The sequence below is a fragment of the Gobio gobio genome (genome assembly GCF_949357685.1).
Source record: "Gobio gobio genome assembly, chromosome: 8".
In the NCBI taxonomy this organism is placed as follows: Eukaryota; Metazoa; Chordata; class Actinopteri; order Cypriniformes; family Gobionidae; genus Gobio; species Gobio gobio.
In genome coordinates, this window is record NC_137114.1 from 46,154,794 (window position 1) to 46,178,760 (window position 23,967).

General features: G+C 39.2%; 2 protein-coding genes across 2 annotated transcripts; both read right to left on the bottom strand.

Annotated features, from left to right (window-relative positions):
• Positions 1 to 424: 424 nt before the first annotated feature.
• Positions 425 to 7,990, bottom strand: rab38a (RAB38a, member RAS oncogene family). The gene is made up of 3 exons (XM_079822685.1): positions 7,734 to 7,990; positions 5,495 to 5,775; positions 425 to 1,456 (listed from the first exon to the last, which is right to left on the bottom strand). The coding sequence occupies exons 1-3, from the start codon at positions 7,933 to 7,935 to the stop codon at positions 1,304 to 1,306; spliced, it is 636 nt and encodes a 211-aa protein (XP_079678811.1). The 5' UTR covers positions 7,936 to 7,990; the 3' UTR covers positions 425 to 1,303.
• A 2,636-nt stretch (positions 7,991 to 10,626) lies between these two features.
• ctsc (cathepsin C) lies at positions 10,627 to 22,638 on the bottom strand. The gene is made up of 7 exons (XM_079822684.1): positions 22,287 to 22,638; positions 21,233 to 21,378; positions 17,723 to 17,886; positions 17,426 to 17,581; positions 16,897 to 17,012; positions 14,667 to 14,798; positions 10,627 to 12,395 (listed from the first exon to the last, which is right to left on the bottom strand). The coding sequence occupies exons 1-7, from the start codon at positions 22,438 to 22,440 to the stop codon at positions 11,896 to 11,898; spliced, it is 1,368 nt and encodes a 455-aa protein (XP_079678810.1). The 5' UTR covers positions 22,441 to 22,638; the 3' UTR covers positions 10,627 to 11,895.
• Between the last annotated feature and the right edge of the window lie 1,329 nt (positions 22,639 to 23,967).

The window sequence follows — 23,967 nt, forward strand, 5'->3', positions numbered from 1 at the left end:
CATTCTTATTTTTTAGGTAATATTGTAATGTTTATTATAAATGATTTATCTGTGCACTTCATAATTTTTTTATTTAAATTCACGTGTCCTCATAATATTTAATCAAAAACGTCAACCTTCCCTCCCCCTCGAAACGACTTTGCTTCTCTTCCTGTCATGTGCTATGGTGCGAGGGCGGGGCTATCGCGGTCTGTCTCGTTTCCTCCATTTTGTTCGCAACGCCCAACTGCCAACGATCCAATCAATTCCCTAAGGATGAAATCAAGCCCTGCCCTAAATTCTTTCTAATTTCAGAAGCCGTTTCACTCGTATATACATCACAATAGGGGGGGAAAACTCAATCGCAAATTCCGTTTCATGCAGACTTTAAACCAGAAAAGAAAAAGAAAAAAATACAGAAAAATTAATGGGAAAAAAATACTTTGGGAAAAAAATAAAATGGATTTAATAGGGCCCAACATTTCATTGAACATGAACACATTCAAATCCCAGAAATACTTGCACAAAGGGAACACGTACACGCTTAAGTAAAGGTTATGTTTATTAATACTTTAACTCTGAGCAGTTTTGCTGTATACTGGTTAAGTACAGGGGTATTTACATGACATATCTCATATTCTCTATTAAAATATATGTATATTTGACACGATAAATAAAAAGAACAAATGTTGCCGGGTGATGGCACTGTAGTGTTTAAAACAAAAGACAAACATTCGAAATTGGAACATTTTAAAAACACCCGAAATATTTCAACTCATGAATATTTTTAAGGCCAGCATTCATAATTCATTAGTAGCATGACTTCGGGCTGACTTGAAAAAATATATATATTGAAAATATATCTCACTCTGCTCAGTGGGCAAAAAAAATGCTTATTATGCTTTTGCTTATTCAGACGATTTCTGTTGGACAATAAAAATATGAATTAGCAGTAAAATGTTAATAAAATCAGGGAACCTCGAATGCAGAACTGGTCTTTGGGGTTTCGCATCCTGATGATTCAGCAGGAACTTCTCGTGAAGTCCCGCGGACGAATTATCACCGCTGTCTCTTTCTCTCAAAACATTTTCTGCTCTGCAGAGTGTTCGATAAGTCTGTTACCATGGAAACCGAGACATGGTGGCAGGGTCGCCTCTCCGGTGCTGACACAAATAAACGAGAGGAGACGTGGATGAGATGATAAGAGCGATATGAGGTGAGAATGGGAAAAGACATGAAGCAAACACGATGCGAATGAGGTCGAATGGAGAAGCGTTCCTTTGGGATCTGGCTGCAGATCTGTGTGGGATGAAGCGGAGCGACTTCAGGACCTGAAACACGCTGAGCAGGTTCCTCCGTGACTGGACTCCTGCTGCGGCGAGATGGTTTCTGCAACTTCTGACTGCAGCAGATCATTCTCATTAGCTATAATGTGCTTCACCAGACAGTGCGCTGCCTCATCTATATTAATATTCTCCTAGAGAGAGAGAGACACAGAGAGAGAGAGAGAGTGATAGTACCTTTCCTGTCAGTCTTCACACACACCTTGTCTCTGGCTGTGACTGCATTAATTAGCTCGTGAATATTCATGAGTCATGACACACTGTAGCAGAAGGACTGTGAGTCAGCAGAGTCAGCGTTTGAGTGATTTTGTCAGCTCTAATGAGACATCACACTTCTTTGCACACAAACACAGCCGATTCGCCACAAATAATCATCTGTAAAACAGCCTAGAAGGTCAGACGGCAAAAAAAATACTTCAAGTTCTGTCATCATTTACTCAACCTTGTGTCATTCCAGGAGCCTTTCCAAAGACTTCTTTTCATCCGCGGAGCACAAAAGGAGAAATTTAACGGCGTTTCGGCTCACTCACTCACTCAGCCGGTCAAAGGACTTTAAAAATACTTTTATTGAGCTAGGACACATTCAGTTGATCAAAAGTGACCGGAAAGACATTTAACATTTCTACTAAAGTAGTTCTTTTGAACGTTGTGTTCAGCAAAGAATCCTGAAAAATAAAATGCATCAAAGTTTCCACACAAATATGAAGCAGCACAACTGTTTTCAACATTGATAATAATCATACATGTTTCTTGAGCAGCAAATCATCACATTAGAATGATTTCTGAAGGGTCATGTGACACTGAAGACTGGAGTAATGATGCTGAAAATTCAGCTTTGATCACAGGAATAAATTAAATTTTTCAATATATTCAAATAGCAGAAGAGACTTCTTTCAAACACATAAGAAATCATACCAATCCCAAACATTTGAATGGTCGTGTGTACAGTATATTTAGATATGATGCAAGTTTGTAAGTTATGTAAATGAGTTGATCACTTAAGTCAGGGGTCTCCAAACTGTCCTGCAGAGTTTAGCTCAAGTGATTGAGCTATTCAACTTTAATTTTAAAGTTGATTAAAATTCAGTGATTCAACTTTAATTTTATGAAGCGACGAGAATACTTTTTGTGTGCGAAAACAAACAAAAATAACGACTTTATTCAACAATTTCATTTTGGCCTGTGCAAGTCAGGGGTTTCCAAACTCAGTTCCAGCCCCAAATAAACACACCTGAACCAGCTAATCAGAGTCTTACTAGGCCCAAGTTCAGATTCAGGTGTGTTTATTTGGGGCTGGAACTAAACTCTGCAGGACAGCGGTCCTCCAGGACCGAGTTTGGAGACCCCTGACTTGCACAGGCCAGAATGAAATTGTTGAATAAAGTCGTTATTTTTGTTTGTTTTCGCACACAAAAAGTATTCTCGTCGCTTCATAAAATTAAAGTTGAATAACTTGAGTCCCATGACTATTTTAACGATGTCTTTAGTGCATTTCTGGACCTTGAAAGTGTTTATTAAATTGCTATTGTCTATTGAGGGGCCTGAGTAGCCTAGAAATCTAGACGCGTAGCAGCAGCAAATGTAATTTGCAGTCAGGGTAGTCTAGCAACTCTCCGTTGGCTTGCGAGCTGGAAAAACCAAACTCTGGTCAGGCCAATCACATTGTGTATAGAGTCGGTGGGTGAGTTCAACATAATGATGGCAGAGTTGCGCCAGTTCTGCGTGCTACTCGTAAACAAAGAAGCTGGCGAGCATCGGTTTTTCGAATCGGATTTGGCTGCGACTCTGGAAGACTTGGCTTTTCTTTGAGAAAAGAACAAAGAACGGCACTGAAGTCATTCGTAAGAAAGGAAGATGTGTTCGGAGTTTTGCCGACCAAATACGGTAAAAGTTTAATCTATCATCTCGCTCCGCTTCACTTTCTTTGCTCTGGTTGGTTGTAGCGTTATCCTATTGCGTGTAAAGGGAATTTGAAAGACAACCGTTTATCCCGCCCCTCGGATTGAGCCCTGCCAATGGTGTGTTCCCAGACCCAACATCTTCTTGTGGGTCTGGCTTGTCAGGCTAGGGCCTGAGAGCTTCATCAAAAATATCTTCATTTGTGTTCCGAAGATGAACGAAGGTCTTACGGGATTGGAATGACATGAGGGTGAGGAATTAAGGACAAAGATATTCATTTTTGAGTGAACTATCCCTTTAAAGGTGCAGTATGTAATATTGACAGCTAGTGGTTGAAATGGGTACTGTAGTCAAAAAAGTTGTTTTCCGCCCCCTCCTCCTCAAGGTTGATTTTGGATCAATCCCATTTCTACCCCTTAGCCCTTCCCTTTCCCCTACCCCTTCATTTTGTGTGTTCACGTGAAGGGATAGGGGTGTCTCGATTCTCTTTTGGCTGGAGTGGTAGGGGTAAGGAGAAGGGCTAGATAGCCCCTCAAACAAAGATGTTCCTGGACCACATTTCGAACGAAGGGGTATGAGGAGTTTCCCTCCATACACCAACTACCGTGCTGCTAGAATGCGTGTAATTTTGTTGTTGCCACTCGGGATCGATCATTTGTGTGTCGCCTGGCTGCCAGTTTCTCCGTAGCTAGCTAAACGCACAATTTGAGTGATGTGAACACAAATTAATAATAGTTTAAAATATATCTGGTCATCCTTCATAATGACTGACATGACGTATAACCCATGTGCGTTATCGCAGCACAGTAGAAAACAAAACCATATCCGTACCGTCTGGATCGGCACGGAATGGAATGGTTAACAAATAAAGAGAACAGTTTGGCCGATGGAAAAGCGGCTTCACCAGTCTTGTATGTTCTGTATAATAAATCATCTTAGGAAGGCTCATATGTTTTAAACTGAAAACAAGTTTTATTAAGTCCAAATACAGCGCAAAACAATGTTGGGAGTGAGTACGGTAATTTGTTAAACATGCTCGCGCCTGATTTCTGTTAGATATTGCCAACGCACTTCATTGCTGTTCATGCTGGTTAAATGTTACAGGACACTAATAAAAGAGACGGGTGTGATGACATATAATGGTATAGTAGTGGTGTCCCATTTCTTAGGGGAATATTTTCACCCCTACGCCTTGCCACTCGGTTTCATGGGGAACGGGTAGGTGTAGGGGTAGGGGAAGGAGAAGGAATATAAAATAGAACTGGGATTGGGCCTTATACTTCTGCGTCAAACCAATCCATTGGCTGAGTGGATGTGACAGGGTGTACAGCAAACAAGTTAAAAAACAGTTTTTATAAGCTGTCGACCCCCCAAAAAAAAGAGCATTTAAGGAGACAAAAGTGGATACGAAAAAGTATGCCTACGTGTGCAGTAAACATTTTGTCACTGTTAAGTCAAATATCCAAATGTCAGTTTTATATATTATATTTCCGGTCTCTGATTACGTTCAACTCTAGTGGGTGTAGTTCTCGGTGTAATATAACATGTCTCGCTCTGTTTCAATTGCCTGCATCAACTTTTATGTCCTTAAAAGCTGTTTTTTTGGGTCAACAGCTTATAAAAACTTCTGGGTTTTTGGTTCTGGGTTTTGTTTAGCTTGTTTGCTGTTCACTAGGAGCGTTAGAATGGCAGTAATAGTTGTTCTGTTTTTGAAGTCCATAAAAAGTGCATCTGTCCATCAAATAACTGCTCCACACGGCTCCAGGGTGTTAATAAAGGCCTTCTGAAGCTAATCGATGCATGTGTAAGAAAAATATCCATATTTAAAGCTTTATAAAGTAAAGCTGCAGCCGAACCTTAAGAGGGCAGCACTTTGGCAGTTTTACACCTTATTTTATAGAATTAAAACACTTTATACTCCAATGTCAAAACATTTACTTGAATCAATGAACAGCATTAATAAAGCCCCAGTATTACAGATCATTAACTAAAAAAAGTTGGTTTAGGGTTTAGTTACCCTTTAAACCTGTCTTGTCATTTAAGAAGTTAGGGTTGCACATTCATAAGCTCCTCCATGTGTCATTCAGGTTTGAAATGATATGAGGGTGAGTAAATGATGACAGAATTGCATGTTTTGGTGAATAAACGATGTCTGAGATCCTTGACCCACTATATATTTATTCTAGTATCCTAATTTTGACCTTTTAACCTCTGTGCACATTGATCTTGAATCCCCTCTAATCAGTGTTCATATCATCATGTTCATTACACACCTTGGCTGAAGTTTCAAACCATCCCACGAAGCCGTTCTCCTGGCAGAACTGCTCCATCTTGATGCCATTGTTGGTGAGGACGTCTCTGCCCTGGTCACACTTGTTGGCGAGCAACACGGCCGCCACGTGTTTGCCGTTAGATAAACTCAACTTGGCGTCAAGATCCTCCTTCCATTTCGTCACCGCCTCGAACGTGGACGGCCGTGTGACGTCAAAAACGATGAAGGCTCCCATGGCCTCTCGATAATACACCCGCGTCATGTTCCCGAAACGCTCCTGGCCTGTGGAAGCGAAAAAACCCACATGAGAGACACTATGAAGGGAACACACACACATTATATGACTACAAAGACGACAATGAGATGTTTATTGTCGAAGCCTTGGGTGATTGTGAGAGAATTTCAGTCTCTCTACTTTTCTTCTCCCTGATCCACGTGATCGTACTTTGGGGTTCTTCTACACATTCCCAAGGGTCCGAGCTAAAGCCTGGATATCATTAATGAGGAAAAGCACATTCCAGCAGCTCATATTGATCAACTCCACTGAGCTCCAGCCTCACGCCGTTGAACTTAAAGCTCTGATCTGGGATTAGTGTCAGAAGTTACTGGAGTGAAGTCTGAGAAAGCAGAGTCTTAAAATGGAAATGTACTATGAGAAATAAATAGTTGCCATTTACAACTAAACACAAATTTCCTTACAATAAATGGAACTTGATATAATAAATACAATGATATTTAATTGCCCAATTAAATTTATGACTTAAAAAAACAACATCACGGTTTCCTGTAAAGCTGCTTTAAGTCAATGTGAAAAGCACTGTACAAATACACTAGACTGACATTATTTTCTCTTGAGAACGATTACACGGTGACAAATCATGTCCCTGTGCTGTGCATTTCATCTCCTATTTACAATGACGTTCCTGTTGTCCTTCTTTTGGAAATCTCCCTCACATGAGCGGCGGACACATGACCGCGCAGAGCGCGCGAGGAACGTTATTCAAGACAGACTTGAATAAAACAATGCGGCATCGTAATTAGATTAGGACATATTTGAATACGCTTGACCCACATATTAATATTAGACCAAAGTAGTATAACGTTATATGAGGCCTTTATGTGCAGAACTATTTATCTGTCTAGAAGTTTTTCACAACTTTCTGTGACAAGTCAAGAATAAAACTAAAAACTAATAAAATAAAAAAAACTTATAAATCACTCACATAATAAATAAGGCTGTACATATTACAATATACCATTTATAAAATATCCTCCTGGGACCCAGAATTTTTTTTTTTTTTTATTTAGTATTTTTTTCATGTCATTACATTGTTAAGAGCATTTTGAAACAAAATTATATTTTATTCATATGTTATGATATGTCCTCTGTAGTTGACACCAGGACTCAGTTGTTTAAAACATAAAAATGACATGAAATTGCATCTATAGGCAAAAACTATGGAATTTATTTTTCATTCACCAATCCATTTTTAGGTTTGAGGACTTTTTTTTAAACAAACTTTGTTTGAAGATGATTCTGAACTATGTTATGAATGATATAACGAAATGCATTGATATACCATTTTACTTTATGCAATATGTGCGTAAAATGGCCATTCTTGGATTTTCCCATTCAATACACTGCATCTAATTTGCATATTAATGTGTTCTTGGTTCAACATGTAATGAAAATATAAGTGTAATAATGGGAGGAATAATTGGCATCATTTTTATCTAATATTTCATAGGAATATTGATATGTAATTTCTTTTCCTATTCACTTGTTGTGTCTGCAAAATGCCTGATAAACATGATTTATGCCCTTCATGCCCTGTTTTGTAACGGAAAGTTGTATTTTGATTAGAAACCCCGTAACATTTTCCTGAGATGTTGATTTATATCAAGCAATTTGAAAATTAGTTCGATTTACAAAATATTATCATATTTCCATAAGAGTGCTAATGTCAGCTGTTTTTAAAGACCAAGAAGCAGTTGATGTCCTGGTGAAACCTCCAAACATTTGGTATCTCTGCAAAGCCCAGAATGTGCTCTTTACAGGACATCCAGACTTAAAACTGTGACATGTCAGAGGAATTCACTCAAATATAATGTCCACTACAGTGGACAAAAGTCTGTTCGTGGGTCCCAGGAGGATATGTTGTGATATTTAAATTCGTTCTAAACAAACATTGGGCCCACAAGAAAAGAGTAAATATTTCTGATTCAATGAAAAAAATTACCGGCGATGTCCCAGAGCTGCAGTCGGACGGTTTCCTGGTCGAGGTTCAGCACTTTGAGCGCGAAGTCCACGCCGATCGTCGCGCGGTAGTTCGGGGAGAAGTTCTGGTGCACGTAGCGCTTGATGATGCTGGTTTTCCCCACACCCAGATCCCCGATCACCAGGATTTTAAACAGGTGTTCCTTCAGGTGATGGTTCTGCATGGCTGTGTGAGATGGAGCCGAACATGGACGCGTGTGATCCGCAGTGAGACTCTGAGGGAAGAAACAGAAACGCCCCGCGGAGAGGAAAACTCAACTTGTGACTCGACTCGAGCATGAGACCAGAGCCGTGAGGAGATGGAGGGGTCGACCAGGGCCTGCTGCTGAAACTTCATTAGAAAGTCAGAAGGGTAAGTAGGCCTACAGTTGTAGAAAAAAGGATAACAGTTACTACCAGGGGTGGACAGTAGTTAAGTATTTATACTTTCTACTCGAGTAGCATTGTTCAAGGCTACTACTGTATCAGTGTTTTTCTTCTGAAAACTTTTACTTCACTACATTACAAAGCATAATGTCATATTTTTTTTACTGCACAACGTTTCATAAGTGGGTCATTCTTCAATTGGGGTGGCAAATGAGAGGCAGAAATTGTTTGTTTTCTTTTCATATGTATTGCTATGCATTTAAAATAGTTTAATATGCTATATCCATTAAAATTGAAGCTTAACATTTAGATTTTTAAATAATTTAAATTATTATTATTAATCAAACAGGTGAAACAACGACTTGCGTCTATGGTGTTACCAATATTTGAAGTTAAATTCTGGTTTGTTCTAAAATGAGCAGGGATATGCAACTAGGTAATAAATAATAAATACATAAATTACTTTAAAAAAAAAAAAGAAATTTAAATGATCAATGAAACCTAAGTCCTTAAAGTAATGTTTAATTGTTCATCTTGGCCCCTATTTTTGCCAAAGAAGAATTGTTTCTTTTTTATTATTATTGGATATACATTAGAAAAATGGTCTGTGCTACCTTTATAGTCTTTATTCTAAAAGATTAAATCCACTTTACAGTCTAAACACATAAAATTATAAGATTAAATAACTCTGAAGGAAAGAAATTTCAGCTAGGCCTACATTTTGAAGTAACACCACAGACGTAATATTGCATAAAAGGCTTGTGGAGTTACTATAGAGTCTGTGGTGTTAGCAGGAAAGACAGCAACACCACAGACAAATTAGCATAAATCCAGACTTTTCTAAAATGGAGGCTGCCATCATGATGATTTCAAGGTCGGGACATTTTGGAAATATTAATATAAGTATGTATTTCAATTTTTTTTTATTAAAATATGTAAAATCTGCAAGTTATCAACAAGACACCACAGACACTAATAAAGTGCGACACATGAAATTGTCAGAAATTTAGCCAACTTTAAGAAAATAAATAAGAAAGAATGTCTTCAAACATGCACCCCTCAGATCAAAGCCGATTCCACCGCAGGAACTTTCCCCAGGAACTAGGGACTTTGGGGTGGTACCCGTGTGTTTCGACCACAGGAACCAGGGTCTAAATGAAGTTCCGGATAAAGATTTCCCTCTCAAAAAGTCCCTGCTCGCGAGGTAGTACTTTTTCAAAGTTCAGGAACTTTCCCGGGTGGGACTTGGGTGCTGAACATGGTGATTGGTTGAGCTCACGCAGCATTTTGATTGGTCGACTCGATGCAGCATTTTACCACTATTTGTAAAAGTTGCGGTGCGTGCAGTAAGAGTTGATTGATATTCGAATCAACAATGGAGTTACGACCGATGGGCCGACGACGAGGTTCAGGCTCGGACGAAATCCAGTGGGAACTGTAAAGTCGACGCGTGCAGTCCTACGTCACCGGACTAATCTTTACGGTACTTTAGACCGCGATGGAAACGCAGACAGCAACAGGTCTGGGGGGGAAAGAGTTCCTGGGACAAATTTTTCCGGGTAATTTCAGTGGAAACGGGCTATAAGTTGGATGTTTGCTGGAGTATTTCTGTGAGAAAAATACTCCTTCCGGCCGAAAGTTGTTGTTTTTTTAAGTATGGGCCTATGTGATGTCAACAAGGGCGGCATTTCCTTATACGGGCACTTCTCCTGGAAGGGCGCACGCGCAGACGTTGACCAGAGCGAGAGAGCAAAAGCACGCCCATCAATGTGCTTTGCTCGGCTTTAGGGAAGTCGTCGGCTGCGCTGCACAGGTCACAGGACTTCACGAAATCAACAATGTCACCAAAGAAGTGTTTGTTTGTACTCGTTATAGCGGCCGGGTCATAGATATGTATACGTAGATTCCTCATTCGAGCGATCCACGCCATGATCCACGCAGGCACTAATGAGGTATCTATGTATATATATCTATGACCCGGCCAGAATTGTGACCTCACCTACAGGAAGTGATGGCAGTCTGGAGAGCTAAAGCGTTCGTCTGATATGAGGTGATATATTTGCATAAAAACCGTTGGGTTTCTCTCAGAAACCGATCGTTTCGTGTCTTAAGACATCAATGTGCCGTCACGAGCCGCAGGGTTTCATTTGAAGTTGTCTGTCCATGTTTTTTTTACTCTAATAGAATTCGACCCCATCGACAAGCATTATATGAGTAACACACAGCAACGGTTGGAGTTAAAAATCTTCATTTGTGTTCTACTGAAGAAACAAAGACACCTACATCTTGGATGCCTTAGGGGTAAGCAGAAAAACATCAAATTTTCGTTTTTGGGTGAACTATCCCTTTAACAAGCAGATTGTTGTGTTACATCCCAAATTACCAAAACCCAGTCGATTTGAATTGGATTTCATATAATATGATTGTAATTGATAGTCTGATTTTATGTATCAAGTATTTAAGAAACACAAAGTCAAATACACCTGAAGTCAAAAGTATCTTAAAAACTTTATTGAAGGTCATGAATCAGATGCACAGATACAAAGGTAAAATATTAAAATGATATACGAGCAGCTTGTCTTTTGGCAAATCGCCTGACAGGACTCAAAACTTGCACATCCCTTTAGTCTATTGCTATTGATAAAGTGATTGTTCATTAAACCACAAGCACAGATTTTCCTGAGAACAATTGAATTCTCTGAATACAAAATGACTTGATGTCCAATTAAAACAGTGGTGCAAAAAAGTATGCAGCAGAGTGCAAATGCGACAGTTCCCATGGATCAATAAATCTAAAAATCCCTTTTTTTCTAAAAACACTTTAAGCAGTCGAGGCTTGTCACGGCACCTGAAGGCACCCAACTTTCATTAGCGCAGATCCAGCGAGAGAAAATTAAATTGCCAATTTCTGGCTGTCATTCACACGGTCCTACTGGAACACACTGACAGAACAAAAACAAAAAGGACAAGGTGTTCGAGCAAGACAGATGCAACAAAACAGCACAATTTATGTAGGTCTTGCCCCTAGATTAAGATGGCTACTTCAATTTAAAAGACATAACTAGACAGGGTTGTTTTTGGCTGACAGCAACAATTGGAAGAGCAGGTGACCCAAGACAAAAACATGACAGGCTGAATCAGAGCGAGTTTTTCCAGCTATACAGGAATAAAAAAGGAGGAAGATGCCATCTGGGGGGGGGGGGGGGGTCTTAAGATTCATTCTCCGGTGGATCGGAGCAAAAAGAACATACTGACTGGATGCTTGGAGTTGAAGGATCCACTATTGTTCTTTAAAAAGGGCTGCAGACAACAGAAAGGACTGTAAAAGGCACAGACGATGAAGAAATTCCAGCAACTGGAGACAGAGCTGATGTCAAATGTCACATGGAGCCAGACCAAAGAGAAGAACCTTTAAGCCAAAGTGAAACGCTTTGAAGCTGAGGTTGGTTTAAAGCTTCATAGCGTTTGAGAAATGGGGAAGCGAGACAGAATCTATCTAATCGGGTCTTGTAAATGTCACAATGGTCACACCATTTGCTATGAAAAGGAACCTTAAAGAGTTACTAGTCTACATGGCTTCTTTCATCACCTAACCGGTCTTCATGGAGAGAGAGAAAAAAAGGTTTAAGACAAAGCAATAAAATGGCAATAAAGTTAAAATAAAAACAGCAATGTTTCCCTTTTTTAGGTTGCAGAATTGCTACAATAAAATACTTTGACTGTGCTCGTTTCAACGGACCGATTCGTCTACACGCTCTTTAAAGCTTGACGATTGGTGTAGCTGCTACAGCAATGCTCTCAATGGCACACTCATCCGTTCCACGACGGATTCGGAAAAACCCATTCTCGCCCCAGTTGGCTCCCCAGCTGTTCTTCACGATCCAGTATTTCTCCCCGGTCTTATGGCACTGCCCATACCCCACCAACAACACCGCATGATTGGTCAGCTCAAACGGATTGTTGGAGTCGCGGAGGCCGGTGTGATGATAGATGCCCTCTTTGTAGTTCATGAAATCTGGGTACACCTCCAGAGCCACACCCATGGGGCCGTACTTGACCAGCTCCAGAATCATGGCCGCCTCGCTGCAGCCGCCGTAAAACCCGCCCACGTAGTGATAATCGGAGGCATAGTACCTTGTGCATTTCTCCGGTACTTTGCAGGGAGAATCATCCCCGGTGTACGGGAAACAGTTCTCCTCCACAATGCCGAAGTCCTGGATGTATTTACCAATCAGGTATGGAAAACCTCCATCACAACCTGGACAGAAGACAACAAAACCCTTAGAAATACAGACTCTGAAATCCAAAACATGTACGGCAGAACATCCATTTAATTGCACATTTGTGGGGAAAAGCAAGCAAACATATTATAGTTAAATTGACATTCATATAATGTTATATATTTGTAGTGATAATTTGATTATGACAATTGCAACAAAGTATACAGTAAAATTTATTTGTGGTAGTGTCACAAAATTATTGCTAATATCCATTATATTATTAAAAACAACAGACGGTATAATTTTTTTTTTAAATTTTACATTTTAACATCCCTTCAAGCATAGTTTGTTTTTATCCGGAAACTTTACACACTTAACCATCATCCGTCCCTCGCACTCTGTAACAAATCTGTCCCTCGCGGGTCAAAATGACCCAAAGCTGTAAATCTTATATCATTTCACTTTTATAATATATTTTCTATTTTAAATGCAATTTATTTGGAGATTTTTTTATTAATTTTACCTTAAAAATTACTAGATTGTGCTTACATTATATTTGTTGATAATCTTCACGATCTTTCAACTTGAAGGGATAGTTCACCCAAAATTTACTCACCCTCAAGTCATCCTAGGTGTATATGACTTTCTTGTTCAGACAAATACAATCAGAGTTATATTGAAAATCTAAAAAAAATAAATTAAACTAATCTCTACACTCAAAAAAAAAGTGCTATAGAGCACTAAAAGCACCAATCTTGGTGCTTCAGCGGTTCTTCACTGGTTCTTTGGGATGACTGAGATGCTATATAGCACCGCTACCATATACAGAACATGTTAAGATATGGTGCTATATAGCACCAAAAGTGGTTCCCCCATGATTACAACCAAGAACCACTTTTAGTGCCAAATAGCACCATATCGTAACATGTTCTGTATATGGTAGCGGTGCTATATAGCACCTCAGTGCTCAATTTTTTTTTAAAGAGTGTAACTTCCGCTGACTGTCGTACGCGTGTTCACGAGAGACTGGCGTTCCAGTGTATGACGCTACGGTGTATGCTTGTTCTCTTGAGAACCAAGTTGTGTTTCGCTCAATCCTCTGCACTTCCGCGTTCGTCACCGGAACTTCCGCTATGCTTCTGTGTCCTATATCATACACTGGAACGCCAGTGAACGCGCGTATGACAGGTCATGGATTACAGTTTGTAAAGTTTTAAATATGGATATTTGTCTTACAGAAATCCATCACTTCGCTTCAAAAGGCCTTTATTAACCCCCCGGAGCCGTGTGGAGCAGTTATATGATGGATGGATGCACTTTTATGGACTTCAAAACAGAAACAGCCGTTCACTGCCAATATAAAGCTTGGAAGAGACAGGACTTTTTTAATATAACTCTGATTGTGTTCATCTGAAAGAAGAATATACACCTAGGATGACTTGAGGGTGAGTAAATCATGGGATAATTTTCATTTTTGGGTGAACTATCCCTTTAAAATTCAAAATAACTCAACATTTCATGCATAACCCTGTGAATTCAGCTCAGAATCTCTCACATTGGGCGTCTTTGCCAAACGCTTGTGGGCGGAAAAAAATTATATATAAAATATGATGTTTCATGACTCTTTCCTCTTGATGCCTTATAACTCTATCTGGAGCAAATGAGCCGTTCCACTGGGTCCTAAAGGCATTTCTCTTCAGTATGCAATCAGATACACATGTAGACATAATCATTTTTTGGTAATGTTTAGTTAATTGAGCATTTAAGTTTCCCATGTATACTGAAGCATTCCTCAAGTTCCATACATTCCTAAAGGGGTCAAATTGACCCACAAGGTAAGGATTTGTTACTTTCCCCCTAACCACATGAACCAAGAATATAATACACGCACACAAAAAAAAGACTGGAATCGAGGACTTTAAGTGCGACAAGTCCTAAGGTCTTGGACCACTTTGATGAACAATATATTAGTTAGTGTTATGCATAATTTTCTGTTATTATTACTATAGCAAGTACATATAATGTGCAACAAAGGCACTGTAAAATAAAGAGTTACTGTTATTTTAATTTTTTTTTCCTCTTACAAAACCTACAGGAGGAGGAGGGGAAAGGGGGAACACCAAGTCAAACATTTACGCAATGAATCCATTCTGATCTCAATCGGATTGTGTAACCATAATCCTGAGGGTCCTGGAAAAGCAAACGGTCACAGTTTTATAACTGCAAATACGCAGACGGACGCTCTGAAGTTCATCACAGATACGGGTCATATTAAACATTTGCCTCGGTGCCTCAACACATGCTTTTACCTTGAGAATACTGGGAGCAGGACACCACTTGCTGTGGACTGAACACCGGCTGCTGGGTGTTGTTCGTCTGGATTCGGACCCGTGCTTCAAGCATTCCCATAGTGGCAAAAGAGTAACAGCTGCCGCATTGAGCTTGAGAAAGAAAGAAGCGAATAAATCATTTACAGATGAAAAAGGACAATTCACAACCGCATCCTAGAGAAACATCCTTTAATCCCCTCTCCTTCCCTCTCTAATGTATCCCGAGCATCTGAAGGAGCTCGTAACAAAAAGGCAGACACCAGACTCTAAAAGGAAAGAGCCACTCCAGACACAGCAACCATCGCCTGAACAGCCTATCATCCACTCACACTTATTTCAGAGAGAAGATGATGTGCATCTGTGTTTCTCTTCGACTGTAAAAGACTGACTAGGGAAGATAAAACCAAAGAGCAAGTGGAAAGAAAAGAATCCAAAACTCATATATTGTGGTGAGAACCTTTACAGTGTTGAGACGGTCAGATATCTTAAGACAAATATGAGGGCTTTAAATACACAAACTAGTGACCAGACCCAATCAACTTGCTCAAAGGACCACAGAACTTCAGTCCAAAATATCAATTTCACATTTAAGAGCTGGTAAATCATCTACTAGCCTATACTAAAATAAAAGTAGCAAGACGTTTCTTGCAAAAAATGCTTCCTTCTTAGAATGCATGGCTAAGTCTCAATAGCTGGCAATGGAGATGCGTTTAAAAAATAAAACGGACAGTGTAATATAACCGCATGTACCAGAAGAGGTTAACTGGGCCATGCTAAGAAAATGGGATAAGTGGTTTTGGTAACACTTTACAATAAGGATCATTAGTTAACATGAACTGCACTTATAAAGCATTTATTTATCTTTGTTAATTTCAACATTTACTAATGCGTTATTAAAATCTTGTTAACATTAGTTAATGCACTGTGAACTAACACGGTAGCATAATGAGGGTCCCTACATGCAAACTGAAGCATTGAGAACTTTGGAAGTGTTCAAACAGTTTAATAAGAAGATACTTTATAAAGACAGAACATTACGCGTATACAGACAGGAGCCATCTTGGAAAACAGTGTTAGTGTGAGGCTATTTTGAGCCTTGTTAGTGGTATTAACTATCGACGGTATTAACTATCGATTTAATTTGACTTATTCTATGCCCCATATACTAGCGTTATAAGCGAATCTGTTTTTAGAGATAAAACTCTTTACATTCGATTTTCATGAAAACGCATCCCAGAAAACGATCTACTCGGTAACAATGTGTTAATTACCCCTAGGTTCATTTTTCACCGCAGTTGTCCTTTAATATACACACGTTTAACTACCGAATCCGTGGTATACGAAGCGTTTGTGAATCTGGAGGAGAGTTTTCTTAAAGGTCCATTTTGCGCGCAAATTACTCAGAATTTGCTCATATTTACGAACGTTACATGAATGAGGCCCAATGTATGTATATTATGTACATAGTGGAATATATATATACACAGTACCAGTCAAAAGTTTGGACACCAATGGGAAAGTGTCCAAACTTTTGGCTGGTACTGTACCATAATATACACAAAGAATATCGGCCGATATATCGGTATCAGAATTTTTACACTCCCCAATATCGGTAGGGCTCTACAAATGACCGACTTGAATAAAATAAAAAACAATTAAAATTTAAAAATGCAAGCCAATTCAAAGTATTACATACTATAATAGATATTATAATAGTAATAATACTGAAGTAACTCAGATCAGTCATTTATAAAAAATAAAAACATTTGAAAAATGCTGCTGTTTTTATGAGGGCAAAAAGAAATGGTGTCTCCTCCAGAATCTTTAAATTCAATTATTTTATACACTTCCATTTTAAAAATATTAAATGTTATAAATAAATATTGCATTTGGGGAAATGCGTGAGAAACAGCCAAACGCAGACTAGAGAAAGAGCTTGTAATGTCCTGGTAGTGTTTCAGCCATCATTCGTCAGGCTGTTCCAGTGAGACCAGCTACGTCACTGACAATAACACACACTTCCAGGATTTGAGATTGAACACGATCAATAGTAGCACATTGATGTTTATCCCAGGATTGAACTCAACTGTTGGTGGTAAAAGACTGCATTGAAGACGTTTGATATAAATGACGGAGCTCGAAGCAACACTGACTGAAGCAACGGTTTTGGTTGCAGTATTTCCTCTCTCTCTCTCCCTCACACACTCACCTTGGTTGCGGACAGGGCTGACATAACTGAGTCCATTCACGTTTCTCCAGTCCCAGTGTTCTGGAAGACCGGCTGCCATCTTACTGTCTGCAGCAACGGTCACAGGCCTGACACGTCTGAGAAAAAGAGAGAGAAATCATAAATGGACCATTTATCTTCAACATAAAACATTTCTGCTCTTATCATTCTGCAACCAATATTAGCTTTAGCACGAGATGCTTCTAATTAGAGCTGGGCACTGACAAATTCAATTGCGTTCAATTCTGTTTTGGTATATCTGGTTACAGTCAGTCAAATTAGGAAAAGTTCTGTTGACGGATTAACTGAAAACAGCATAGACTAAGAGACTACTTCCTGGGATTCAAGAAACGACAGATTCGATTAAATCAAGAAATCACTTTTTTTTTTTTACCCCAGCCCTAATTCTAAATAAGTTGCACCAGATATTTTGATCTTGAAATCAGCTTTAAAGGCCTCCGTTATTCATTTTGACCCAAAAGCCTGACTGCGCCGATTAAAGTGTGTGTACCGTGGGATCCTGGAGGCATGTCCTCCTGATCTTCTCAGCATCTCCTTTATGGTGAGGGTCTCATGGAGACTGTACGATGTCGCTTTCCAGGACTTCTGAACGGAGTTTATCCGATCCACAAACTCCATGTTGTTGGTGTATGGCAGCTTCATGAGCCTAGAGATCACACAAGATGTTTGTTACCAATAAGCATCAATCATTCATTCATGAAGCGCAGGGGAGATGGAATCACATGAGATCTCATCAAGACATGCAGCGAGATGAGATAAATCACTGTTGACACACTCAAACACTCACAGTTGGTGTTCGAATCCAAGCATGGGATTGTGGTCGATTCGGTGTGGGGCGGGCTGCACCTTCTTCCCAGTGAAACAGGCCCAGTTATTCCCAAAAACATCATGAACCCAACCGGGCAGCGTCTGATCGCAGTAACTGGTCACCACTGAACCCTGCTGAGAATACTAGACAAAGAGAGAGAAAAAAATAAAACTAAATAAAAAAGCACAGTATTTAATCCAGTTCCAGACATTGATTATGACTTGACTGTTTTTAAACGACAAGCATTTGACATAATTCCCAAGCAACATCATGATACTAGAGATGTGCAAAATTACATTTAAAAAAAAAACGAGTCTAGTCATAAATTTGTGTGAAGTAGAGGTCGACCGATTGATCGGATTTGCACATTAATCGGCATGATAACCGATTGCTGGAACAATTGTTTTAAATAAAAAACCATACTAATAGTTTTTCCGAGTTGCGTCCTTTGCTTGAGCGGCTGAGAAGGGTCCGCTTCTGTCATTATACAGTACAAGAGCAGCCTCTAGAGGCTAAAGAACTCCTGACACCTCGTGGAGTTTGTTTTGACACGCGAATGCGCGCTGCACAGAGCGATACACTTCAGACACGGATTTAAAATACAACAAAATGGCATGTATACAATACACTAGAAGTACATATTTTCATATTATAAAAATAATTAATTTGTTGACTAGGTGCTGCATTAGTGGAGAATAGCAGTACGTTTGCCACTGAGGATGAGAGAGCACTAACATTAGTACCATAGTAGTTTATGCGTTGTGTTCATTTTTATTCATTATCCAATTATTAGGCATGTTTTCTTTTACAGATAAATTGAGCCAAAAAAGAGATTTAACTCAGACTGAAAAGTCAAAAAGTATTAAATGCCCATGAGAAGGATGCAATACTAATGCAATACTAGACATTGCAGTTAAGGCGTGACCATTGGACAGTGAAATGCTCGTTGGGTCAGCAGGATCTGACAAAAACATGTGGTGAAGAAAAGACACCTGTTAACTGCAAAAGAATTAAGGTGAAGAATTAAGGGTGAAACCATCAGGAACCCTTTAGTCTCCAGCGCCACCATTTTCCAAAGCTGCAACCTACCTGGAGTCTCCAGAAGTGCAAGGTGTCAGGATCTCAGAGACTTCAGTTAGGTAAAGAATCCTAAAAAATGACCCCCACTAGATAAGAATCACAAGCTGAAGTGTTGTAAAATACATGAAGAAGGTTTTTTTATAGGCTTTATGGACAGATAGGTTGAGAGTGACTCGTGAAGGACCAGCACCACATCCTCTAGTACCACTGTTTGAAGAATTCATCTTCCAGAATCTGGCAGTACGTTTTGGGAGTTCATTTTTAGTCCATCTCTGCAAAACGGACTTCAAGGTTTGAATAAAACGTACTGCCAGATTCTGGAAGATGAATTCTTCAAACAGTGGTACTAGAGGATGTGGTGCTGGTCCTTTAAGAGTCACTTGTCCATAAAGCCTATAAAAAAACCTTCTTCATGTATTTTACAACACTTCAGCTTGTGATTCTTATCTAGTGGGGGTCATTTTTTAGGATTCTTTACCTAACTGAAGTCTCTGAGATCCTGACACCTTGCACTTCTGGAGACTCCAGGTAGGTTGCAGCTCTGGAAAATGGTGGCGCTGGAGACTAAAGGGTTCCTGATGGTTTCACCCTTAATTCTTCACCTTAATTCTTAATTCTTTTGCAGTTAACAGGTGTCTTTTCTTCACCACCTGTTTTTGTCTGACCCTGCTGACCCAACGAGCATTTCACTGTCCAATGGTCATGCCTTAACTGCAATGTCTAGTATTGCATCCTTCTCATGGGCATTTAATACTTTTTGACTTTTCAGTCTGAGTTAAATCTCTTTTTTGGCTCAATTTATCTGTAAAAGAAAACATGCCTAATAATTCTGCACACCTGAATATAAGGTGATTTTCATTTTCAGCCTTCATGAACAATTATATATCACTTATACATTATTAAATACTAAATCAATAGTAGTTATTAGGATTACTGTGGTTTGGAATTGGTCAAATGTTCCTGGAAAAAAAATATGATCAGAAAATCAACGTGCCTAATAATTCTGCACTCCCTGTACAGAGCCCCGCACATGACATACAACCAGTGATGCTTAGTAACGCGTTACTCAAGTCTGACTACTTTTTCCAGTAACGAGTAATCTAATGCGTTACCATTTCCAAACCAGTAATCAGATTAAAGTAATTTATCTAAGTCACTGTGCGTTACTATTTTTATAATTTTCCTTAGCAAAAATATATTTTTGCTTTCTTCTTGCGTCTCTGGGAGAGTATTTATGTTAAGTGAAGTCACGAAAGTTTTATTAAAACTTTTTTTTTTCTTTTTTTCAGGAAATATTTTTTTATATATATTTTTGTCAGGAGATACATTGTTGACGTTACTGTTAAAAATGCACTTCCAATAAAGTGAGTGTTGACAAAAACGGTTGTCATTTTTATGTTGGCAGGGGTTTTATTGGCAGCTGTTGAATGTAACTAATAAAGTAACTTGTAATCTAATTTATCCCCTTAAAATCAAGTAATCTGTAAAGTAACTAAGTTACTTTTTAAAGGAATAATCAGTAATCTAATCAGATTACTTTTTCAAAGCAACTGTGGCAACACTGCATATGACGATTAGAAAAAAAAATGATATAGTGGCCACAAATTAACAATATTATGTTCCCAAGACTTTTTACCATTTTGTCCACATCTTAAGTAAATAATGCACACTATAATCATTCGTTCCCTTGATTTACTAAGTTGTGGCCACGTTGTAATAATTAGTTTAAGTAAAACGAGTGAATGAATTTTTAATTCGTGGCCACTAAAGTGTAACGATATACGCATTTGCACCGTGAATTTTCTTTATGTGCCGTTCAGTTCAGTACACAACTATAAACCGACAAAAAAAAATAATTTGCAATAAGCTCCATGTTGTTACTTTCGATAAAGATGTCTCATCTTTCAAATTCTGCCCATTTTATCATACAATTCAAATAAATGCCATTTTGGCACACTTTGTGGCGTGACAGATCGCTGTATAAGAGTCTCAGTTCAAACGGCGAGTTACAGAATGAACATCTAAAAGTATGTTTGAAAGATACAGTACAACTTAGTTAACTGAAATAAGATGATGAAGTACGAAAAATGAAAGAAATAAAAGCTATAAAGATTTTAAAAACGGACATAAAATGACTAAACTGAAAATATAAAAATAAAAGCCAAAATATTCCCAAATACTATAATACGAACTATAAACATTATACTAAAACAACTGGAACTAGTCATTAAAGACTGATTTAAGATTGCATTTGTAAAATCATTCCACATTTAATGAGCCAAACGCACCATTGCAGACCAATGAAACACACAAGAGCTGATGTCAGAATTTCCCTTCTGTTGTGAAACCTCAGTCATCTGATCAGTCATGTGGTGTCATCTGAGACTAAAAGTGTCTCATCATGCTTACCTTGAAAAACCCGAACCATTTGTAGTCATTGATGACCACTTCAAACCCCTGGTTATAGATAAGAGTGAAGAACCCAGTGTGGCCGAGATCATCCACAGCTAGAAACAACTTCTGCAGGTCCACAGTCACCGTTTTCACCGGCTTCCCTGTTTAAAAGAAAAGAAAAAAAAAAAAGTCAACCAAGTTTGTGTTTGAAAATGAAGGAAGTAGCGTTCTGATTTGCACTATGTATAGCCTACAGCATTCTGTGCCCTATTGAAAGTTCAGAGTCCCACAAATACTGTCTACAGATGCAGTTCACCAAGTTAAAAAACACGATTAACTTTCAAAATAAGAAAACATACACGGTGTTACAGAGCCCCTAAAGGGACATGGTGATCGAAAAAAAAATATGAGATGGGAGGAAACAAATTTTTCAAATGCTAATTTACTCACCCCCCAAGTTGTTCCAATCCTGTATGAGATTATTTCTTCTGTCGAACACAAAAGATGATATTTTGAAGAATGTTGGTAAGCAGAAAGTTGACGGCCCCCATTGACTTCCATAGTAGTTTTTTCCTACTATGGAAGTCAATGGGTGCCATCAACTTACTGGTTACCAACATCCTTCAAAATATTATTTTGTGTTCAACAGAAGAAAAAAAATGACAGAATTTTCATTTTTGGGTGGACTGTCCCTTTAAATTAGTAAGATTATATTGTCAATTAGGTGCTCTATAATACTATACTACTACAACAACTGATACTACTACTACTTTTAATGGCTATACTATGCTTTTTTGACATATTCTAAGAATTAAAGTAAATAGCATGGGAATGTGAACATGGTAATCGTTCACAGTGCATATCAAATTGTAGGCATAATGTTATTACAATCGGATACAAAAACTCTACCATGGTATCAAAACAGTAGTTGTGTTGTTGTGTAGTGTATGCAAAACAATAGGTCAATTATATGAAAAGATCTTGAGGGGGAACCCTCTACATGAAAACGAAAGTAAAATTGAACTTCCTTGTTGAAGACAAAAGCGACCTGATGGTTGCATGATCTGACCTGTGCTGGAGCAGTCGATGGTCCGATCTTGCCCCACATCAGACACGCTGAAGATCCAGGTGCCCAGCAGGTCCTCATAGGTGCAGTTGGCCGGAGTATCGGCCGCAGACCCGCCGATAAACGCAAACAAAACAATGACGGAGAGCGCGCGCATCCTTATGACGGTCCGAAAGCAGATATAACGGTATAAGTGATACAACGGGACAGCGCGGGGGGGTTAATGGTGACCGGACGCAAGGAAACAGGCGCGTGTCCTTCTCGTCCTTCCGCGCTTCTGCAGGACTGAAACTCTGTTGACCAGCCGCGTGCTATTGAACTTATACAGCACTGGTCATATGACACCAGTCATGTGACACGATAGCGAGCGCGCGCACACACGCTCAAGTATCACTTCCACGAAAACACATTCATCATCACACAAATAGACGCATTTGATTATATCACACACACAATAATTAACTCTCATGACAAACACACATTAACTCAATCACATACACTCACAACACACAAACAAATGTAAACCCATTCATCACATGAACAGAGAGACACATTTAGCCTATTTGGTCATGCACATTTACATACACTGACTTACTCAATCACAACAATTTACGCACAAAAACAACAATCATTTCAGTCCTGTCCTGAATAATCTCACTAGAGAAGTAACGTTTATTGCAAATGGTGTTTCATGCCGAATTTAAATGTTTTCAACAAAGATCTCCAAAGTATCTACAGATCTTTAGTGAAGAGAAAATTCATGACCTTTGGAACCCGGGTCCCATTTTATAACTGATTTATCCACAGAACAACCAGTGAGGAAGACAGGGCGGGACATTTCAAACATTCACTGACACCAACGTGAAACCAGACTTCACTTGCCCCAATAGAAAGCATATTTAAACTGTCTGAATCGATCCATATCTCCTATATAGTGCACTGTCTGAATCGTTCCCTGTCCCCTATATAGTGCACTGTCTGAATCGTTCCCTGTCCCCTATATAGTTCACTGTCTGAATCGTTCCCTATCCCCTATATAGTGCACTGTCTGAATCGTTCCCTGTCCCCTATATAGTGCACTGTCTGAATTGTTCCCTGTCCCCTATATAGTGCACTGTCTGAATCGTTCCCTATCCCCTATATAGTGCACTGTCTGAATCGTTCCCTGTCCCCTATATAGTGCACTGTCTGAATCGTTCCCTGTCCCCTATATAGTGCACTGTCTGAATCGTTCCCTGTCCCCTATATAGTGCACTGTCTGAATCGTTCCCTGTCCCCTATATAGTTCACTGTCTGAATCATTCCCTATCCCCTATATAGTGCACTGTCTGAATCGATCCATATCTCCTATATAGTGCACTGTCTGAATCGTTCCCTGTCCTCTATATAGTGCACTGTCTGAATCGTTCCCTGTCCCCTATATAGTGCACAGTCTGAATCGTTCCCTATCCCCTATATAGTGCACAGTCTGAATCGTTCCCTATCCCCTATATAGTGCACTGTCTGAATCGTTCCCTATCCCCTATATAGTGCACTGTCTGAATCGTTCCCTATCCCCTATATAGTGCACTGTCTGAATCGTTCCCTGTCCCCTATATAGTGCACTGTCTGAATCGTTCCCTGTCCCCTATATAGTGCACTGTCTGAATCGTTCCCTGTCCCCTATATAGTGCACTGTCTGAAT